The sequence below is a fragment of the Vicugna pacos genome, chromosome 17 (assembly GCF_048564905.1).
Source record: "Vicugna pacos chromosome 17, VicPac4, whole genome shotgun sequence".
In the NCBI taxonomy this organism is placed as follows: domain Eukaryota; kingdom Metazoa; phylum Chordata; class Mammalia; order Artiodactyla; family Camelidae; genus Vicugna; species Vicugna pacos.
Window position 1 is genome coordinate 20,199,887 of NC_133003.1, and position 17,471 is coordinate 20,217,357.

Sequence of the window (17,471 nt, forward strand, 5' to 3'; positions counted from 1 at the left end):
AATGACGGCCATTCTGACTGGTGTGAGGTGATACCTCATTGTAGTTTTGATTTGCATTTCTCTGATAATTAGTGATATTGAGCATTTTTTCATGTGCTTTTTGATCATTTGTATGTCTTCCTTGGAGAATTGCTTGTTTAGGTCTTCTGCCCATTTTTGGATTGGGTTGTTTATTTTTTTCTTATTGAGTCGTATGAGCTGCTTATATATTCTGGAGATCAAGCCTTTGTCGGTTTCACTTGCAAAAATTTTCTCCCATTCTGTAGGTTTTCTTCTTGTTTTACTTCTGGTTTCCTTTGCTGTGCAAACTCCATGTCTTTTCATGGCCTGATAGCTCATTTCTTTTTAGTGCTGAAAAATGCTCTATTGACTGGACGTACCACAGTTTATTTATCCACTCACCTACTGAAAGACATCTTGATTGATTCCAGGTTTTGGCAGTTATGACTAAAGTTGCTGTAAATGTTCATGTGCAGATTTTTATGTGGACATACATTTTCACTCCTTTGGGAAAAACACAGGGAGCGTGATTGCTGGATCATACAGTAAGAAACGTATGTTGTGTCAGAAGGTACCAAACTGTCTTCCAAAGTGGCTGTACCACTTTACATTCCCACCAGCAATGAATGAGAGTTTCTGTTGCTCCGCATCCTTGCTAGCATTTGGTGTTGTCAGTGTTCTGGATTTTGGCCATTTTGGTAGATGTGTATTCTCTCTTTGTTGTTTTAATTTACATTTCCCTGATGACATGGTGTGGAGCATCTTTTAATATGCTTATTTACCATCTATATATCTTCTTTGGTGAGATATCTGTTAAAATCTTTTGCCCATTTTTAAATTCAGCCGTTTGTTTTCTTACTGTTGGGTTTTAAGAGGTTTTTGTATATTTTGAGTAACAGTTCTTTATCAGACATGTGTTTTTCAAATGCTTTCATCCAGTCTGTGGCTAATATTTCTCTTGATTTTGTTCTTTTTAAAGCTGAATAATATTCTGCTTTATGTATATAATATTCTATACTACATTTTATCCATTTAGCTATTGATGAGCACTTGTGTTATTTCCACCTTTTGGCTACTGTGAATAATGGTGCTATGAATATGAGTGAAGTACAAATACCTCTCTGAGACTGCTTTCACTACTTTGGGATATTTACCTAGGAGTGGAATTGCTGTGTCATACTGTTATTCTATGTTTAACTTTTTGAGAAACCACCAAACTCTTTTCCATAATGGTTACATCATTTTGCATCTCACCAGCAATGCACAAGGGATCCAGTATCTCCACATCTTCACCAATGCCTATTGTTTTCTGGGTTGGGTTTTTTGTTTGTTGTTTGTTTTTGTTTTTTTGATAATAGCTATCTTCATGAGTGTGAAGTGGTATCTCATTGTGATTTTGATTTGCATTTCCCTGATGACTAACGATGTTAAACATCTTTTCATGTGCTTCTTGGCCATTTGCACTGAATTCTTGTTCAAAATTGTTTTAGCCATTTTAGTTCCTTTGCCTTTCCATATAAAATTTAGGATAATCTTGTCCATATCTATAAAAATAGTCTTGCTGGAATTTTGATTCCAGGAATTGCATCAAATTTGTACACCAATTTAGGGGAGAATTGACGTCTTTATTGTGTTGAGTCTTGTAATCCTTGGACGCAGTATGTCTCTCCATTTATCTAGACCTTTAATGTCTTTTATCAACATTTTGTAGCAGATAAGTCCTGTAAATCAGCTTGTTAGATTTATACTAAAATACTTAATTTTTTAAGCGATTATATAATTATAAATTTTGGTTTACACGTTATTTGATAGTATGTAGAAATACAGTTGATTTTCTATGTTGATATTGTATCCTGTGACCTTATGTACTGACCTTACTGAACTCACATATTCTAGGTTAGTTCTGGACGGGGTTTGGCATTTTTTGTGAGTTTTTGGGTAGGATTTCTGCATCTATATTCGTGAGGGATATTGGTCTGTAATTATCTCTTTTTTTGTACTGTACTAGCTTCATAAAATGAATTTGAGTTGCCCCCTCTTATTTTCTAGAAGAGATTGTTTAAAATTGGTGTTAATTCTTTTTTAAATGTTTGGTGGAATTCTCTAATGAAATAACCTGAGCCTGGAGATCTCCTTTTTGGGAGTTTTAAAATTACAAAATCAATTTCCTTATTAGCTATGGGGCTATTAAAATTCTCAGGGTATCATTATGGTGGGGGAAGGGGAAAGTGGAGTTGTGAGGAAGGAGTAACTTTCTTGAGAATCTATTGTTCACACTTACAGAAGAGGACACTAAATGGCCCTAGTTCTTGTCTGTCTGACCTCAGACACGTCACAGACCCCAGTTATGATGGAGAATCAGATACTGGGTTTGGTTATCCTCTATCCAAAGTTATGGTAACTTTTCCCAGAAAATAAACTGCTAGAAATTAAAAAAATGAGTCATCCGTGCAGCAGATATCTGTTGACCACTTCCGTATCCCCTGCAGTGTTCCCAGTCAATGAAACATTGTTTGCTTTATGCCTTTGATGCCTGTAGCAGATGCCGTCACAGTGGTATTTTTACACATGAGATCCTTTAAGACTTAACTAGGGAGCAGACTGGGGGCCTTGAAGCATCACCAGGGCCCAGACACAGCTGAAACCTCCTTTAGTTAGAGCTCATCTATTAAGGCCAGGAAGGAGGGATCCCCCTTTCCTGCATTCCCCCAGGGCTTTCTGCAGACCACAGTGTTCAGAATGTAGGCTCTTAATGGCAAAACTAGCCTCAGTAGTCTAGAGCAGTCATTTATTGGCTTATGTAGTCAAACAGGAGAAAAGACAGGGGTGATGATGGTCCTGGGGGACTAAAATACTGCCAAGACTCTCCCTCTGTGGTCAGCATCCTCCCCACCCTGCAGACTGGGTTCATCACATACAGAAGGTGATGGAGCACCTGATGGCTCCTTGCTGCCTGGAGGGATTGTCCCTCTTCCTTCTTTCTCATTTGAAGAATCCTGAGGAAGGGTCTAATTGGTAGGGCCTAGGTCGTATGTTTTACAGTGTGGTGGGAATGAAGATAGGAGGCATTCCCAGGAGGGAAGGCATGCTGGATGGAGCTAAACTAGCTAGTCATGTTTTGGGAGGTTTTTTAGTGGCATGTATTGAAGCCACAAGTGTTTTCTGTTGACCTTCAAGTAGCCTAAAGTCATTCCTAGATCATCATCATCATGTTATAGATGATTCATAGTTAATATACTAGTAAAACATTATTAATATATAGTTAATAGCTATATTTAATTATAAAGATACATAGAAACCACATTATAGCTAGTTTAGTAAATAATAATAGATTGTTGTTGTAATAGCCCTCAAATGTTGTGGTTATTTGCAGATTTATTATACCTATTTATATACGTAAGAAAATTTTGGAAAAAATGAGTGGAAAATCACAATGCCACCTGCTCAGTCTTCCATATCCTTTTCTAAATTTAACTGAGAGAACCTGCAGTCCATTTTGACTATAACCTTTAATGAAACTGCCACCATTTCTATGGGGTTAATTTATTTTCCCAGGGAATTATTGATTTTCTGGGCTGCTATTAATGGTAGAGTTGGTATTTTCATTTCAATAAATATTTACTGAACTACTTAGGGGATATACAAGACCCTTACTACCTCAGAGAGTTTGAAGCCCACCAGAGTAGGTAAAAACAGAAAAGTGCAAGACTAGAGGCTTCACATCTCCAACATGGCATAGTCTTACTGGTCTAACATGTGGATAAGATTTTGGTTGCGGATAGAGAGCTGGGCTGAGCTGGCTTTGTACTGGGTGGAAGCTGAATAACGTGGAGGATTGGTTGGTACCTGAAGTTGGAAGGCAGATGCTTCCAGTCATCTCCATGCAGTCCACCTCCTACATTTCTGATGGACAAGGCTGCATTATTCCCTGAGGCTAATTAGCGTTGAAACTCCATGGGGCATTGGAGAAAGAATAATTGTGTAACTATGGTTAAGAAAGTGAAGTTGTAAAAAAAAAAAAAAAAAGCAGTTGGTGGTGGCAGGCCCATATAGGCCATTAATGGCTCCAGTGTGAATGCCTCTATTTCAGGCTTAGCTCACTTCCTTTTTAAAAGGAGCAAGCGTTTTGTATAAGACACTGTTTATCTCAGGGTTGGAGTCCACAGAGTGCTGGCAGTTCACACTAGTTCAGCAAGGGAGTCTGTGAATACCAGCAGCAAATCAGATGTGATGTGGGCAGAGAATGGAGGGTCTTGAATAAGTGATCAGCATCGTCTCCTTTCTAGAGAATGTGTTCACATCCTTTTTCATAATATTTGTTCTCTGTGACTCTGGAGTGAAAGTCAGTTATCTTTTTCTATAAAGAAGCAGACAGTAAATATTTTTGGCTTTGCAGGCCATTGGTCACTACCACAGCTACTCAGCTTTGCCATTGTATGAGCATGTCTGTGTTCCAATAAAACTTTGTCTATGGACACTGAAATTTGGACTTTATATAGTTTTCACATGTCATGAAATATTAATCTTGATATTTTTCAACCATTTAAAGATGTAAAAACTACACTTAGCTCATGGGCCGCACAAAAACAAGAAGGAGCAAGTCAGATTTTGTCTCATAGGCCAGTTTGCTGACCCCTTCTATAAGTGCCTTAAAAATAACTTCTACAAAGTTCTGAATGTAAGGACATTTTACTTATTTATTTAATAAGCACTTAATATATAGCACTTAATATGTGCCATGCACTGTTTTAAATGCCTTATGTTAAATGCTAATTTAATCCACACAATAACCCCACGAGGGAGGTACTGTTTACCTCATTTTTTTCAAATTCATATATTTAGGCACAGAGAAGTTAAGTTACTAGTCCAGAGTTACACAGCTTGTAAATGGCAGAACCTAGATTTGAACCCAGGTACTTTAATTCCCAGGTACCTGTTCTTATCTACGATAATGTGCTATCTCTCTTAAAGAACTTGGAATTGTTGAGTTTCTACCCTAAAGGAATTTTTGAGATTAATCCATCCCTACTTACTCTTATAGACTCTTTCTTACACACCAGATTCATGGCCTTAATGATTCAAATATATGCCTTAGTAAAATTATGAATTATTACTTATCATGCACTTTCAGCATCTCTTGTGACTGCCTAAAAGCTTAGTCTTAAATCCCCTGATCCCAAAGGTATTCTGTCTGCACAGGCAGAGCACTTAACCGTTCACTTATTGTTTAATTTATGTTCATTGTGGGCTCCTTAAAGCAGTAGTATCAAAATGTTTTCCATCAAAGTGGAATCTATTCTAGGTATCTCTTTTGCTTTCTTTGGGAACACCTGTCTCAGATTACTCCCAACTCAGATTTTGCCCTGCTGCTTTTCCTTCTTGAATAAGCAACTGGTTGAATCTTGAGCACCAGCTGCCTGTGATGGGGAACAGAATTTGTGGTGTCATGCTACATTCTCCCTGTTGATCCAAAGATACCACCAGGGCAGAGCCGGGAATGGAAAATTTCCCAGTCTTTTCAAGAAAGAAAATGGGAAGGGTGTGTGTGTGTGTGTGTGTGTGTGTATTAAGGCAAATCAAAGCTTAAGTAGACATGAGGTGCTTAGGACTTCTAGTTTCTTTTGCTTAGTCATGGTCTCAGACTCTACTAACCAGGAGGGACCTCTGAGAACCTATGATGCAGGGGTTCCCATGCTACAGGGATTTTGAAGAGTTATTGCAAGGGGCCCTCAAATCTGCGTGTGCACCAATCTGTGGTCCAGATAATTGATATGTTTTAGGTGTATGTACAGTTATTTTTCGAATGCATGTAGATGCCAACATGATTAAAGAAAACCTTTACTGAATTCATGTTAGGCTACTATTATTAACCCAACTACTACCTTTTGAGAAACCTGAACCAGTTAAAGCCCCTTATTTACAGATGAAGAAACTGAGGCTCAGAGGTGAAAGGAAGAGTCATGCAGAAAGGGAATAGGTGGCCTCAGACACTTGCAGTGTGTATGTACTCTGTGGCTTGTGCTGTCTGCCTCCCCTGGAATGGGCACGGGTAGAGATTGGCAAGTATTTTAACTTTTAATGCCATGCTGAACTTTCTAATACTGTCTAATAGAGTTGTTGATTGTGATATATTTTCCAGTATTTATAGTGCTCTTTTGAGAAACTCAATTTTATTTTACTAGTATATTCCTTGCCATGCCCCCATAAGTAATAATCCTACATTCCAACCTGGAAACCTGAGCCATGCTAACATTAAGCAATTTGCTTACATCTATAGTAGAGCTGGCCCTGACACTGAGAGTTTTCATCTCTAGCCCAGGGTTGCTGTGAGGAGAAAAATATATGTAAAGGGGGGTACTTTGCAAAAGGAACTACATAAATGATCATCTAATTTTTTTTTAATTGAGATTACAAATGAGAGTATTTAGGGTGTTTTCTGAAGCTTTTCACAAAGTGTATTATCCCAGGACTATAGAATTAGAAGGTCCCTTAATAGTTTTAGAACCAGTCAAGGACTTTCCCTAAACATTTTTAGGTGATAAGCTGTTATTCTTTATGATAAACCAAAATCTGCCTCCCTGTAACTTCAAGATCTGCCTCATCCATGTGATAGCCCTTCTAGTCTCTGAGGACAACTATAGTTCCTGCTAAATTACCTTTTCCGAACTATCCTTTAGCTTTCCCTCGCATAAGATGTAGTTTGCAGACCCTTCCCCATCTTGGTCTCCCTCTTCTAGAGGAAGACAAATTTGTTGTTCCCCTTAACTGAACATAGAATTCAGATGTAATCTGGCCAGCATATCCCAAGATAGGCCTGTCTTCTCTTTAGCTGAGCTTTTTTGGGAAATCAGGTCACCTAGTTCATGCACATATGGCTTGTTTTGTCTCCTGTTTACTTTCTAGATGAAAAATAAATACACAGCAGCTTAACACAGCAAATTGAATACACATTTCAACCTCCATTCCCTGCTGTAATTCTACTAAAATGATAGGAAGAGGAAGAAGAGGGAGAAGAGAGATCAACAAATGAGAGGTTAATGGAATGTTGAAACCAGAAAGCAAGTGTGATGAACTTGGTGGCCAGAGGAACTGAAAGTGCCTGCTATGTGGGAGAAACTAAGAAAGAGGATTTGTAATGCAGGACCCTGAGATAGCTTGAGTCTGAGAAACTACATACTGAAAACAGGAAGATTAGTTGAAAGTCTGTGTGAAAAGCAAGTAGATGCCTGCAGCCTCTCCCCTGCTCTCTCAGGAGACAAAGTATTAGTCTTAGATATTGAACCAGAGGCACAGCAAGCACAGATGATGGAATGGAATATGGAGCAAAACTGAAAATAAGGGCTTTAAGACAAAGTTGTCAATAGTGATTAGCAGGACCATTCCCCTCTCTCACCCAGTTTTCAGAATATCTGCAGGCAGGTACTCCCATGCAAGAGATTGGAAGATCCTTCTCTGATAAATTTAGTCCCAGAGAAGAAGTCCTAAAGATACTGTCTACTTCTCAGGGTCCTCCATAAAATGGCAGATTCTTCACCCTGAGGTGAAGTCCACCAGTTGACAAGCTTTTAGCCCCCATACACAGCTTTGAAACAACTTTTAAAAGTGTGAGCATTATCCAAGTGTCATGAGATGTTTAAAGAACGTAAAAGACAGGGACCAGAACAAATAAATGAGAGAGAAAAGAACTCAGAGGAAACAGTAAAAGCAGAGAGGAGGAAAAGGAAAAATTTTAATGATGCTATCTTGAGAGAGAGTAGAGAGAAAATACTGCATTCATGAAAGATGAACTAGATTCTTTTAGGAAAAAAAAAGGAACCTCCAGAACACAACAAAGATCTCTTGGAAACTAAAAATATCATAGCAAGTATGAAAAATACAACACAGGAATACTGAAACATAAAGTTGAAGAAGGTTCCCAGGAGATAGACCAAATGAAAGAGGTAGAAAGCTGGGGAGAACAGAAAAAATAAATTATAAAGGATCATTCCAAGAGTTCTAACACCTGACTGGTGGAAATTAAAGAAGAGGAAAAACAGACAGTGGAGAAGAGGAAATTATTAAAGAAGTGGTATGAAAAGATATTCTCAGAACTAAAATAATGTCTATAGATTGATACAGCACAGTGAATAAAAGAAAACTCCCAAATTCCAGCCCTGTGAGATTTCAGCTCTCTGAGAATACAGAGGAAGTCCTAACAGCTTCTAGAGAGAACAGGCACATACAGAGGGTTATTATTCAGAACAGCATTAGCTTTCTCAAAGGCAACAAACCAGAAGACATTGGAACAATACTATTAAAATTCTGGCAGAAAAAAAAATCCTCAACTTAGAATTTTATAGCCGGGTAAACTTATCACCTGAACTTAGGATAATAGAGACATCTCCAGACATATTGTGCATCTGCCCTCTGGTAGAGTGGTGTAATAAATATATATTTGGCCTTTGTCCCTGGTTCCTGGCACAGGGATTCTAAAATCCTTATAGTTTCCTGAGTAGTAAGGGTGATAAGAGCATTTGTGGTTGTAATATTTGCTCTTTGTTCCTAGTTCCTGACACAAGAGCTTCTAAAACCCTTGGAATTCCCTGAGTGATAAGGGTGAGAGGAAATGCTGTCAGCCACACCTGAGTTTGTGCTAATGTGGTAACTCCTGGTGAGCCCCTAGATAGTGGCAGGTTGGGGCTGGTTGCTGGAGGAACCAACCACGTGGTTGGAACTTTCAGCCCTACCTCTGGGGCGGGGAGAGGGGCTGGAGATTGAGCTAGTCACCAGTGACCAATGATTTAATCAGTCCTGCCTACCTAATGGAGCCTCCATTAAAAATCCCATTCTAGCAGATTATCAAAGCTGAGGAAGGGGTTGTGGGAAACCCCCCGACCCCAGCCTTTCAGCTGATGGGTCAGAAGTACGAGTGGCCCAGACATGTAACTGGCATCTGGAACAGGGGGACGGAGTCTGGTGGGACTGAGTCCTTAACCTGTGGGGTCTGCACTAATTCTAGGTAGTTAGTGTCGGATTTAAATTAAATTGTGAGATACTAGTTGGTGTCTGGAGAGTTGGAAAACTGGTTGGTGTGAGAACAAAACCTATACGTTTGCTGTGAATGAAAACAGTTTCTAGTACATCCTTTCTTAGGAAGCTTTACTAGGAGACACTTTCCACCAGAACAAGGGAATTAATGAGGAAGAGGACTAAATGGGATCCAGGAAACAGGGATTCCAACATGGATGAGGGGAAAGGAATTCCCAGGAGGGAGTTCCAGTACGGGTATCCGAAGAACAAACTGACAGGATACCTGGTGGAACATACTAAAGGGAGTTTTATATTTTATTATTGTCTTAAGGACAGCGCCGAATCCTAACCACTAGACCACCAGGGAACTTTGTCTTAAGGAAAGATAAAAATTATACCGATGAAGAAATGTAATCGTAGTGTCTACATCATGGCTTGGCTACAAATAGTATTCATGTAGACCTAAAAATGCAACTCTTAATACTGATTTAACCAAAATTTTTCGTAATTCTGTAGAAAAATGGAGAGAGTAAGTTGAGTAGTATGTGAAGAATGTGTCAGAACAAAATCCTAATCTTCCACCATAAGAATTAAATAGATAACATAATAGTTATATTTTGCTGCATAACAGATTACCCCAAAACTTAATAACTTAAGGGGGAGGGTATAGTTCAAGTGGTAGAGAGCATACTTAGCTTGCACAAGGTCCTGGGTTCAGTCCTCACTACTGCCTCCAAAAATAAATGAATAAACCTAATTACCCGCCCCCCCACCCAAAACAAAAACAAACCAAAACTTAATGACTTAACAGATATTTATTATCTCACAGTTTCTGTGCATCAGGAGTTGAGAAGCAGCTTAAAGATCTCTCCTGAGGTTGCAGTCCAGGTGTCACCTTGGGCCACAGTCCTCTGGGCCTCCCCTCAAGATATGTTATTATCTGGCTTCCCTGAGAGCGAGTAATCCAGGAGAGACAATAAGAAGAATTTGCAGTCTTTTATGACCTAGCCTTGAAAGTAACGTACCACCATCACTTCTACGTTCACACAGACCAACCCTGAGACACTGTGGGAGGGGCCTGCACAGGGACATCAATGCCAGGGGTCTGTTGGGAGCTATTTGGAGACTGACTACCACAAGTAATAACTGAAAGTGAAAATTCAAGAAGTCATATTATAGGCATATTACTTAGAAAGGTGGAGATAAATACCAGAGGAAAAAGGTTGCCCTTGGGAGCAGGAATCAGGGAGCCAGAAACTTTGGTTTTTCATTATAAGCCTCGTAGAACAACTTTAAGAAATATTTGTGGGTATTAATGTGATTTTTTTTTAAATTATAAACAACCCTCAAAGCATGCAGCCATTTAATGTCCCAGCACCGGTAGTAGAACAATACATGGATTATATGAGCTCATAGAATCTGAATCTGCTAAGGATCCTTTGGTATTTGGAAGATTGTGTGCATGTGATCTTGAAGGACAGTTTACAGATAGTAAACTTAAAGTTTAGTGAGAAAGAGGACATAGTGACAGAACCTGACCTAGAATCCTTCAGTAAATATGATGCAAAAAATTGATGAGCCTCAGGTAGTGAGATGGCTCTGGCATTTCACTAATGTGGAACTTGGGTGAGGGGGTGGGGAAAAAAAGATCCTTTTGCTCTTTCTGAAGAGTAGAAAGTTCTTAAGTGGAAATGTTTGTATGTCTTGGAGCTATAAACGGCAAAGCTTGTTAAAGGGAATATCCTTTTGGCAGGTAGTTGGAAAGCACTTTAGAGAACTCCCCAGGCTAAGGATGTGTCCACGAGGATTTGGTACAAATTCGTCTGCAGCTGTCCCCGTGAGCTCTGTGAGCTCTGCAGAGCACTGGCCAGTCCACAGCCCCAGTCCTTCTGGCTGGCTGCCTCCAGGGTCATGTTCCTAAGAGAACTCTGGGCTCCTTGTGGTCTACCACGGCCTGATTGGTGCCCAAGGACCCCCAACACCTGTGCCTGCAATGCCTACTCTGCCCTTGATCCCCTGTTTAAGCCTGATCTTGTTTCTCCTCATCTCTTCCTGTCACTACATGTTTATACTCTTCTTGAGGAGCCTACTGTAGGTGCTTCAGGGCTCTTGGCCAGGTGGTCTCTTCCATCTGCCATCTAATAAAACTCATATTGGGATAAAGTGTTAGAGAAATCAGGTCTTTGAGTTGGTGGGGGGAATTTGGAGGGGTGCAGTAAAGACTTCCATGTAAATAAAAACTGCCACTTTAAGCATTCAGGCTTATAATTTTTTAACCATTTTAATACCTCATTAAAATGTGTTGTCTGCATTCCCCTACTGTAACTGAGTATGCAAAGTTTAAAATACCTCAGGGTCTCCGTGAAAAGCCTTGGCTGTCATGTCCTGGGATGCCTTCAGTACCACTCCAGCGGACAGAGGGTTAAGCTGTGGAAGGAAGGGTCAGGGTGGGTTTTTGTATTTGCGTTCCTCAGTACCTGTCTTTGTATTTTACTTTGCCCACAGATTGGGGACCACAAATTCAGTGCTCACCGGATCGTCTTAGCAGCCTCAATCCCGTACTTCCACGCTATGTTTACAAATGACATGATGGAGTGCAAGCAGGATGAGATCGTAATGCAAGGAATGGACCCAAGGTACCAACTTCCTCCATTAGGTTCCACGACCTGCTTTCTAGGTGCAGCTTCAGCCTTGCGTTTGGTGCCATTTGACAGCCTCCCAGCAGGACCCAGTATCTCACACAGCTCCATACACGTAGTAGGTGACCAGTAAACAAGCTAGAACTTCAGTTGGCCTGAGACAGGGTTAAGATGAAGAGAATTTTGATGTGTTTTTACTATATTAAAGTGTAACGCATCTCACAGGAACTAAAGTCCAGGATTTTTTTTTTTAAACTAGGACTTGGTACAAAGTTCATGGTGTATTATTCTCTCTACTTTTCTGTGCTAGCCCTTTTGCTGGCAAAATAGGTTTTTAAATAAATGTCTTCATTCTATACCCTTCTCATCAATCTAGAACAGTGTTGTTCATTAGAACTTTCTGCATGAGTGAAGATGTTCTGTTTGTAATCTCCAAAATGGTAGCCACTAGCTCATGTAGCAGATTAAAGACTAGTGAATGATAGTGGAGGTCTGTGCTCTTTCAGGGTGATCAGGGAAGCCTTCTGTGATGATGTGACAGCTTGAGCCAAGACCTTAATTGAAGGGAGGGAGGGAGCATCTAGGGGAGGAGCCCTCCAAACAGAGGGAGCAGCCAGTGCAAAGACCCTGAGGTGAGTGTGTGTTCACCATGTTGGAATAGAGTGAGGCGGGAAGAGTGGAAGGAGGTGAGGTCAGAGAGATGTAGAGGGGCCAGACCACATACAACCCTATAAGAAGAATTTGGATTTCATTCTTGGTGTGAATTGGAAGGCAAGAAAAAATGTTGGAAACCTCATTCTGGAAGTTTATCCCAAAGAATTAATACAAAAACATTATTTATAATGGCAAAAAGATGGTAATGGCTATTATACCTACCAATAAAGGAAGTAAATTATAGCATATTTACATGTTGAATTACTGTATAGCAGCCACGAAAAATGTTAAACCTGAAGGCAGTGTAGCAACATGGGAAAGGACTTCCTAAGTATGACATGATTCTATCCATACAGTTTATGAATGCAGGCAAACAGGAACTGAAAGTGAACCTAGGATTCATTCAGTAGTGAGATTGTGGGTCATTGCTTTCTCTTTTCAGAACTTTCTGTAATAAAATTATTTGGACAGTAGAGACAACCTAAGAAGTAGAAGTAGATGTGTGGTGAAGTAACTGTTCCATTTAGGTAGATTCTCAAAGGACATGGACTAAATGTATTTGAGAGCAGGGTCCATCCATTTCTCAGGTAACAATGTCCACCCATTTAGGCCCTGAGTCTGCTGTGGGCCCAGACCCATCTCTGAAGAGCATAAGAGCATCTTTCCTCTTTCCTCTAGCGCCCTGGAAGCTCTGATCAACTTTGCCTACAACGGCCACCTAGCCATTGACCAACAAAATGTCCAGTCGTTGCTGATGGGGGCGAGTTTCCTGCAGCTGCAGAGCATCAAAGACGCCTGCTGCACGTTCCTCCGAGAACGGTGAGGTGATGTGATGGGCCTGGCCCGTGGCAGGGAGCAGACCATTTCATTGCTGGAATCCCCTGCCAATTTGCTGAGTCTTCGAGGCATAGAGGGTCTTAGGAAGGGAGTGAGCTGGGAAGTTAACTGCAAAAATGACATTTCTTGAAATTAGTATCAAGTGGTACCCAGTTCTTTGGGATGAACCTTTGAGGAACATGATTTATAGAACCCTGCCTGCACTCTGCCTTGATCCAACATGTACCTCTTCTCCTGTCCTCTCTCCAGTCCGACCAGCCACCACCCAAGGTATTCACTGTTCCACAGCTGTCTCCGTGTTTGTTTAGGTCCTTGCCCTTCCTTGAATTTCTTGATCTTCCTTTTTCCTTCTGCTCTGTAAGAGCCCACCCCAGTTTCACCTCCTGGAAGTCTCTGTCCCCCTCAGTCCCCTAGAAGCAATCACAGTATGTTCTTGTAGGGAAGGACCGTGGATTATACCCCTACCTATGTATGTTCCAACACTTGGCTATGACATTTTGAGGACTGAGCAGACAAGAAGGCTCTTCCTCTCTCTCAAGAGACAGAGCTCTTAGTCACAAGGTAGAAGCCGCCTTTAACCCCTTGAGGCTTGGGAGTGAAGGTCAATGCTGGGCTGCACACAGGCAGGGAGAAACCAGAACAGCACCCCGTGTCGTTGGTGCTCTCCAAGGCCTGGCTCCTCCTGTGCTTCTCTGAACACAAGGCCCCTGGCCTGAAGACCAGCATTCCTCTCGCCTCACATCTGCCCTCCTGAGCCTCATCCATTCTGAGAGCCAACCTCTCCCTCTCCCATTCCTGCTTCAGCAGCCCAGCTCACCGGGAAGCTCTGTGGACCCTGCCCGCTGTTGACATCCTGGCCGTGTGGTGCTCGGAGGCATCAGTGAGCACTGCTGTGTGTGTGGCTGGTCGTAACAACCATGGTAACAATGCTACCACACAGGGCGCACTGTGCTGGGCTCAGGGTGAGTGGTTTCATTGTGAGTTAGGTGGTCCTATTCGGTTTTGTATCTGGAGACCATGTAGTGAGAATGTAACCCCAGAGTCTGGCTTGACCTGCCCTAGGATGCCTTCTGGTTGGGCTGGAGGGCTGAATGGGGAAAGGGGGCAAACATTGTGAGCTTCTTAGATGCTGACTGGACTTGGTTCATCTCTGTGTTCCCACAGAGCTTGGAGAATGACTAAGGGATGCCCTCTGGAAAGGGTGAAGTTGGCCACTCTCACAAGGGGACAACAGCTCCACCTAGGGGCTTTTGAGGTCCTCACTGTCCACTCTGGATTCAGGCTCTGTTATAAAGAAGTGTCACCTCAAAGATGCTTAGAAAAGTGACTTTTTTAGATCATTGCAGTTTTTACATGCACCAATGCTATATTAGGCAAAGGTACTTAAACACAAAGGCTGATATTTTGAGTTCATTCTTGACATTTTTCTGTTCATCCCTGCAAGTCCCCTTCTGAAGCCTAAACTCACACCTTATTCCTATTTTTATTCCCTGTCACAGGCTCCAGAGGCGTGGCCTGCTTTCTCTTTCTTTCCAGCAGGTACCATCACTACTTCTGTTCCCTGGGTTGGTTCTCCCTGAGTCCGACTGCAGAATGTGATGGGGACTCCCAGCTGCTCCCTTCCTGTGTGCTCTTGAAGAGAGCCCTTCCGTTTCAGGGTTTGCTCACTAATAACTTGAGGGAAGCCATCCCAAGCAGTAGTGGGAAGGACCGGGCGTGACAGAGCACAGAGACGCTGCAAAGCTTTCAGAATTCTTAGAGCAGTTCCTGAGGCCACTCTGCCTGTTAGGTCTTTAGCCGGCTGATTTTCTTTTTCCCTTAAGGTTGGGGTTGATTTTTCTTGTGGCCCTTTCCCCAGCCTTCAGGTGAATGGGCCTCCTCAGTTTTAGGTGAGCACTGTAATGTGCAAAAAACTCTTCTCTCAGAACTGGATTGGAACATCAAATGCATCAGTGAAACAAGCCAATAACTTATTTAATCCAGGTCACTGCTTCCTGCCTCTGATGTTGCATTACATTTTTTGTTTTTACTTTAGTAAATGACTTTATTTATATTTGTTTATTTATTTGTTTTACAATATCTTTTTTTTTAATTGAAGTACTGTCGATTATACTGTGTCAGTTTCTGGTGAATAGCACAATGTCCTAGTCATGCATATACATACATATATTCGTTTTTACATCCTTTTTCGTTATAGTTATTACAAGATACTGAATACAGTTAGTTTTTTAAGGAATCTCCATACTGTTTTCCGTAATGGCTGCACTGGACTACATTCCCACCAATAGTCTAAGAGGGTTCCCTTTTCCCCACTTTTGAATAATGGCACTTTTGAATAATGGCACTTTTCGTACACTTTTGAATAATGGCAGTTCTGACTGGTGTGAGGTGATACCTCTTTGTAGTTGTGATTTGCCTTTCTCTGATAGTTAGCAATATGGAGCATTATTTCATGCGCCTATTGGCCATTTATATGTCTTCAGTGGAGAATTGCTTGTGTAGGTCTTCTGCCCATTTTTGGATTGGGTTGTTTGTTTTTTTGTTGTTAAGTTGTGTGAGCTGTCTATATATTCTGCAGATTAAGCCTTTGTCAGTTGCATCATTTGCAACTATTTTCTCCCATTCCACAGGTTGTCTTTGTTTCGCTTATGGTTTCCTTTGCTGTGCAAAAGCTTTTAAGTTTAAATAGGTCCCATTTGTTAATTTTTGCTCTTATTTCTATTGTCTGGGTAGACTGCCCTAGGAGAACATTGTTAAGATTTATGTCAGAGAATGTTTTACCTATGTTTTCTTCTAGGAGATTTATCGTATCTTGTCTTATATTTAAGTCCTTAAGCCATTTGGGGTTTATTTTTGTGTATGAAGTGAGGATGTATTCTAACTTCATTGATTTGCATACTGCTATCCAGTTTTCCCAAAACCACTTGCTGAAGAGTTTTTACAATATCATATTTTTGTAATTGAAGTATAGTTGATATACAATATATGTTATAGGTATACAGTATAGTGATTGACAATTTTTAAAAGTTTTACTCCATTTATAGTTATTATAAAATGTTGGCTGTATTCCCCATGTTGTACAGTACATCCTTGTAGTTTATTTTGTACCTGATAGTTTGTACTTCTTAATCCTCCACCTCCATCTTGCCCCTCCCTTCTTCCCTCTCCTCACTGGTAACCACTAGTTCCTTCTCTACATCTGTGAGTCTGTTTCTTTTCTGTTATATTCACTAGTTTGTTGTATTTTTCAGATTCGCATGTGATGTCTTAACAGTATTTCTCTTTCTTAAACTGACTTATTTCACTTAGCATAATGCCCTCCAAGTCATCCATGCTGTCCACCAGAAACTAATACAGCTGTATTATATTTTATATATTTTAAATCAGCTGTACTTCAGTTAAAAAGCAAACAACCAACCAACCCATTTAAAATATGAGCAGAAGAACTGAACAGACATTTTTCCAAAAGAGAAAATGCAGATGGCCCACAGGAACATGAAAAGTTGCTCAACATCACTAATATCAGGGAAATGCAAATCAAAACCACAATGAGATATCATCTCACACCTGTCAGAATGGCCGTCATCAAAAAGAACATAAATAACAAATGTTGGCAAGAATGTGGAGAAAAGGGAACCTTTGTACACTGTTGGTGGGAATGCAAATTGGTGCAGCCACTATGGAAAACAATATGGAGGTTTCTCAAAAACCCAAAAATAGAACCACCACATGGCCCAGAACTCCACTCCTGGGGATGTGTTTGAGAAAAACAAAAGCATTAACTCAGAAAGATACATATACCGTGCTATTAAGAGCAATATTGTTTATAATTGCCAAGATAAGGAAGCATCGTAAGTGCATATCAATAGATGAATGGATAAAGAAGATGCAGCATGTATTTGTAATGGAATATAACTCACCCTTAAAAAAGAAGGATATTTTGCTATTTGTAGCCCTTCATTCACTTTTTTTCACTTCAAAAACCAGAATTTTATAACTGGCATAAACATTTCCATTGCATCAAAACCAAGGAAATACCTGGAAATAAACTTAACTAAGGAGGTTACCTATACTCTGAAAACTGTAAAACATTGATGAAGGAAAATGAAGATGATACAAAGAAATGGAAAGATATCTTGTGCTCTTGGATTGGAAGAATCAACCTTATCAAAATGGCCATACTACCCAAAGCAATCTACATATCCAATGCATCCCCTGTCTAAATACCCACAGCATTTTTCACAGAACTAGAACAAACAATTCCAAAATTTATATGGAACCATAAAAGACCCCAAACTGCCAAAGCAGTCTTTTGTAGGTTTTTTTTCTCTT

The 17,471-nt window shown here is 40.5% G+C and overlaps 1 protein-coding gene across 7 annotated transcripts in view; it reads left to right on the top strand.

Moving 5' to 3' along the window:
- The window catches only part of KLHL18 (kelch like family member 18), a 49,912-nt gene that overhangs the window by 15,072 nt on the left and 17,369 nt on the right, over positions 1-17,471 (top strand). For all 7 annotated transcript variants that reach the window (XM_072941167.1, XM_072941168.1, XM_006200735.4 and 4 more), the window contains 2 exons: positions 11,515-11,645; positions 12,981-13,121. In XM_072941167.1, coding sequence (XP_072797268.1) covers positions 11,515-11,645; positions 12,981-13,121 — 272 coding nt within the window. The remainder of the gene's footprint in view (positions 1-11,514; positions 11,646-12,980; positions 13,122-17,471) is intronic.